The sequence below is a fragment of the Gopherus evgoodei genome, chromosome 1, assembly GCF_007399415.2.
Source record: "Gopherus evgoodei ecotype Sinaloan lineage chromosome 1, rGopEvg1_v1.p, whole genome shotgun sequence".
Taxonomy (NCBI): domain Eukaryota; kingdom Metazoa; phylum Chordata; order Testudines; family Testudinidae; genus Gopherus; species Gopherus evgoodei.
In genome coordinates, this window is record NC_044322.1 from 204129668 (window position 1) to 204135667 (window position 6000).

Genomic DNA, 6000 nt, shown 5'->3' on the forward strand with positions numbered 1-6000 from the left:
TGCACTAGATTCAATACAGTGGATCTGTGTAAAAATGCACCCTGCTGTCCCTTTAAAATAAACTTACAATGCAAAGAAAACCAGCTTGTTTATGGCAGCTAGCACAAATGGCAACATGTGGAAAGGGCAGTCTAAAAAGCAGTCAGCCTGATTCCTGGGTTTGTGTAATGCTTTCCCAGTGTTGGTCATAGAGTCTGCACAAGAACAGTCCTCCACAAATGTACTGGGCCGTGTTGCCAACATGTGAGCAGGTAACTCCCACACACATTTGCTTCCGTAGCCCATGATGTAATATGTGTCCCAGAGTTGTGCGTGCATGTGTGTGTGTGTGTGTGAGAGAGAGAGAGAGAGAGAGAGAGAGAGAATGATTCAGAGACTGCAGAACCTGTTTTCCTCACTTCCAGCAAAGCACTTTCTCAGAATCCTAGCCAAGGAAAAGAGACAGTAAATGTATATTAAACCGCACTTTGTTAGAAAAGTTTATACATTGTCCCTGAAAAATAAACAGTTTGTTGAGGGTAGGGCACAGCATTAATCTATCTAATCTGAAGAAGGCCTGGGGGATGAAGACCTCATAAAGCAGGGGTGACCAATCTGTGGTTCTGAAGCCACATGCAGCTCTTCAGAAGTTAATATGCGGCTCTTGTATAGACACTGACACCAGGGCTGGAGCTACAGGCGCCAACTTTCCAATGTTGGCCGGGGGAGGATGGGGGGCTCACTGCTCAACCTCTGGCTCTGCCATAGGCCCTGCCCCCACTCCACCCCTTCCGGCCCCCTCCCTGAGCCTGCCATGCCCTCTCTCGACCCCCTCCCCTTCAGCCCCCAGCACACCACAAAACAGCTGATCAGGAGGTGCGGGAAGGGGTGAGGAGGTGCTGATCAGCGGTGGCAGCTGATGGGCAGGAGGCACAAGGGGCCGGGGAGCTGATGGAGGGCTGCTGACATATTACTGTGGCTCTTTAGTAATGTACATTGATAAATTCTGGCTCCTTCTCTGGCTCAGGTTGGCCACCCCTGTCATAAAGAAACATCCTTTTTTGGACAAGAGTTGTTTGTTTGGTTATTTAATCCCTGCCATTTGGTGCAATTTGGTTCATTCCATCCACAATTGTTCTTCCTAAATATATATTTTTAAATCATCTCTGGCATAGATAATTGAGCAGCGGCCACAGAAGAAATGAACTTCACCAGAGGCAGAGAAATCACCCAAACTCTCCCTTCATTCAGGTGGAAAAGTTTTAAACTGAACTCCCAGGGCCCCCTCCATTGTAAAGGGAATGAGATAGACATACATTACCCTTCCTTGGATTGCACATCCCTGTTCAAAACATGTCACTGTGTAGCTGCCACAACAAAGCCATAATTAACAGGGCTTATCTTATAAATTATTAGAAACTGACACTGTCCCCCTGACCTCTCACTGCTCCAGTCCCCTGCCACTGCTTACCCACCAGTCATTAAGGGCCAGATTCTGCTGCCCTAACATTGAGTAGTATCTTGTTCCCCACACAGTCTCCGAGAAGCCAGTGGAGACACTTGTGAAGTAAGGGTGCTACTCAGCATGATTAAAGGTGTCAGAATCTCTCCCTTCAAAAATAGGCCCCCATTCAACAAAGTCCTTAAACATGTGCTTAACTTTAAACACATTAATAGATTCAAAGGTCAGAAGGGACCATAAGATCATCCAGTCTGATCTCTTATATATCACAGGCCACAGAATTTCATCCACTCACATGCTTATGTCTGGCCCCATTCAGCAATGTGTTTAAGCCCATCTCTATTCATTAGAGCACGTAAATATATACCTAACTTTAAGCACATGCTTATGGACATCCCCTAATCAGCAAAGCACTTAAAGTTAAGCCTGTACTTAAGTGAACCCATGCTGAATCAAGGTCATACTGGTGAAAAGTCATAATATTTCTTCCTCTCTGAGCTTTACATCCCCTCTCCATTTTCTCTCTCATGTGTTTTTTCAGAAGACTGTCTCTTGGGTTCATTTCTGCTTGGAAATCTGCACAATGTACAGAGACGGTAATTAGTTAAAAAAACACAACTAGACAGTATCAGGTTATTGGTCAAAGGTCTCTTTTTGGTGTTTCAACCAGAATGGGGATTCTGATGCATGTTTTAGACAAGATAGCCAGCAACTGGCGAGAATTCAAAGGAGAGCAGCAAAACTGATCAAAGGTTGATTAAAGAGCTGGGAAAATTAGACCTCTAAGGAAAAGTTAAGCAAATGGAGAACATGTTCAGGCTGAAAGCAAAGAGTCAGAGAGGGGACGACATGGTAACTGTGACAGATATTGCAACTGCACATTAATATCTGTGGGGACCATGTTATATTACGTTTATGTATCACCGTGAGGCAGGGATTGTGTGCCACTCTGGGGGGGCAAGGTGTGTGCGGGGGGGGGGGTTATCACAGCTCCTCCAGAACCAAAAACAGTGAAGGGTGATTAGTAAACACCTCCAGAGAAGTACCAACCATGGGTAGGCCTGCATATACTGGTTCAAACTGGGTTTTCCAGAGATCAGTGGACAAAGAGAGGGTTTTTGGCATAAAAAGGCTGCATTTAAACTGACTCTGGGCTTTCCTTCTGATCTAGCAAACAGGCAGGATCTTTTTTCTAAGGACTCCGAACCTTGCAGAAGAATTGGAAAGACTTTGGGAAGACTGATGGGTGACCTCTGGTAAGCTTTTAGCATTTGCATAGGAATTTTTACTGTTTTGATCTGATTTCTCTGTGATGCTTTTACCCTAAGAATAAATATGCTTCCTTAGAAAGAGCTGTGTGGTAACATGTAACAGTTTGAAAAACACTGTTCATAGCCTTTGGCAAGAAAGCAGTGCACAGATGCTGGCCTTTAGGCAGACTGGCTTGCCTGAGGTATCTCAATACAAGGCAGGGAGCTCTGCAGCCTTAAAACCCCTGCTCCGAAGGGGAAGAGACGTGGGACTCTGCCCAAGAGAAGTGATGGCTGGGAACCAGAAACCTGAAGTGGTGGCCTCAAAAGACCACAGAGGGGAATACATGTATAGTTACCCTGAAACTGTGACAACAACCACCTGCTAATATGCTAAAGAGACGTCATGCAGACAACAATACATTTATTCTCATTAGTCACTGAAGGCAGGACAAGAAGTAACAGATGTCAACTGCATCAGGGAAAATGTAGATTAAATATTAGGAAGAATTTTGCAGCTTTATGTTTGTGAATGGAGCAGGCTGCCAATGGAGGCTGTGGAATCTCTGTTGTTAGCGATATGCCAAGTGAGGCCAGATACCCATCAGTCAGGGATGATATAAGGTTAATAAAATCCATCTCGCCACAATGAGAAATGGATTAGATAATCCAGCAGAGATCTTTGCCAACTGAAGTTAATCTAATTTGTCCCTCACAAGCAGAATTGATCAATCAGGAGTCCAAAAGGGACAGAGATGGCCAGAAAGAGACTCACTGTAGTACAGATTAACTACAGATTATTATTCATATTTGTGTTCCTACACAGTTCCTGAATGGAAGTATTTTCAGAATACTGTCAAGCACGCAAATACCACAGTGATGAGCTTGATAGAGAGCTGGAAAAGAGAGGCAATAAATTAAGAGAAGACAGAAGGATTGGATTTTCAAAAGCCCTAAGAAAGTGACATAGGAGCACAAGTCCCAAGGACTTTCAGTGGTCCCTTGGGTGCTTTTGAAAATCCCACCTGAAATAGATCCATATAGGAAAAGAGAAAATGCTCAATATAGAGATAAGATAAACAGAACAGACAGATAAAAGAGTTAGACAGGACAGGTTAGTTAAGAGAGTAACATCCAAAATAGATAAGGCCAACAGATAGAAAAGACAGTTAAATAAAATATCCAAGATAAATAAATGCTGGAGAGATAAGATAGGTAAACACAGAAAAAGAGAGAGAGAAATATCTAAGATAAGTAATTGATAGAAAAAAGAGAGGAGAGAGAGAAAAGAAAGAGAAGAGAAAGAACGTGCGAGAGACAAAGTAGAAAGATCTAAGAGATGAGAAAGAAATAGGGCATAGATGTCATGCAGAGGATATAGACTTCCTAGGTACATATAGTTCTGATGATGAATGTTTCTAGAGGGTTCCGATGGCATAAGAAAACACTTTGCATAGAATTACACAATATCCTGTTTGTGAGAAATTACTTTAGCAATTACTGTCAAGGGTTGTTTGAGAAGAAAAAAAGTTTTCTTTATTTTTAAACAATAGAAAGAACTCATTCAAAATTATTATGCAGTAAATGCAAATTGCATCAAAGTATGAAAAGGACTGCGTAATACATTACCAGAATGATCTAATCTCTTGCTTATTTTGACATCTCTATCTTCTTCCTATCTCTCCCTTTTTCTTCTCAGTCTTATTCCAAAGTGAACATAAAGAGTCAATTTTTTTCTTAGCAATTGCATCAGCCATAGGAACTTATCACAGGGTGAACTGAGGAGCATGAATCATTCACAACACAACTCAAACCCCTTGAAAATCAAGTCTTTCCCATTTCATTTTGAATTTTTGAAAAATTTCCTGTTTCATGCAAAATCTGAAAAAGTTTGTGTTCTTTACAGAATTTTTTGAAGCCAATCTAAAATGTGTGAATTTTTTTAACGAATACACGAACATTTTCAACATGTGTCTGTTTTCCATTTCATGAAAACATCATGAGAAAATGAAATTTGGGGAACACGTAATGGCCCAGAATGAACTGCCATAGATCGTCCCATGAAACTCTGCCACACCCCCCACCTAAAATCTGATAATTTCTGTCAAGTCCTTTTCAGAAGCAGAGTAGCATATATGCATGTTAAATATGAACTACTGCTGATCATATTAGGCTTTCCCATATAATTAATATTCATTGTCATCATCATAGATTAGCATGCATTTTGGGCCCCTGTAATACCGATGTGAGTAGTAAACAGTCCCATACTGGGCACAAGCCAAAGTCTTCAGCAGCAGAAAGATACAGAGAAAAAACAATGCTATGCTGGGAAGGAGCTTTTTCTAATGATTAGGGTTGGAGACTGGTAGTCAGGAATTTTGGGTTCTGTTCCCAGCTCGGTCACTGTTTCCTTGTTTAGCCCTGGGCAAGTCACAGCCCCTCTCCGTGCCTCGGTTTCCCCATCTGTAAAATCAGCGGCAACAATACCGAGCTGCCTCAGAGGTGCATTGGACTCCTCCAGTGGGAAAGTGCTATAGAAGTGTAATGTAGGATCATTATCACATCAGTATGCATCATTACTAATATGACTAAGATAGTCATTTGTAGTGGCTAAGCAGATAATGAACGTGCACTTGTACTATCACCACTGTGCTAATATGCACCCTTCAACTTTGAGCATTGCAATTTCTCTTTCAAAAGATAGTTTAACAGTATCCTACCATTGCATTCCAGCTCTGTTGATCTCTTCCCACCAGCATTCTGTTGGTTCCCCAAGACTCTGGGGCGTAGGCATGCATGCATAGTTCCACAGTCTGTCAGAGCCTTCCTTCTTGCTGAAAGTGCTCCTTACTGCCACTATCACCTGGCCATGGGGGCACTGGAAATTGAAGCCCTGACGATACACATTGACCCACCCATCATTACCCCCGTAGTCATAGTGTTGATAGTTATAATCCCCATACTGGCCCCAAGCCACCGTCACCAGTGGCAGGAACACACAGAGAAGAACAAGGTCCATGTTGAATATGTTTCTGGCTTAGAAATGCCCCACTGGTTTGTTGTGCTGGCCCTTTTATATTGCCTCTAACATGTGGCTTCCAGATGTTTCATATCTAGATCCAAGTGCAATGTGTCATAGTTTAGCAAAAGTTCTCTGACCTAAAATATTGGCTACAGACACTTTCAATTACTCTTAAGGTGGAACTCTGCAAGAATAGTGGTGCTAGGAGCATAGGAACTGGGGTTTCCCAGGAGTGTGAACCTTCTCCAATCCCTTACTGTAGAACTACTATCTATAAGGGCTGTATA

The 6000-nt window shown here is 42.4% G+C and overlaps 1 protein-coding gene across 1 annotated transcript in view; it reads right to left on the minus strand.

The window, feature by feature from the left end:
- DPT (dermatopontin) overlaps positions 1–5735 on the minus strand; it is a 29529-nt gene extending 23794 nt beyond the window's left edge. Inside the window, exon 1 of the mRNA XM_030583420.1 lies at positions 5412–5735. Within this exon, the coding sequence (XP_030439280.1) occupies positions 5412–5710 (299 nt within the window). The 5' untranslated portion in view covers positions 5711–5735. The remainder of the gene's footprint in view (positions 1–5411) is intronic.
- Between the last annotated feature and the right edge of the window lie 265 nt (positions 5736–6000).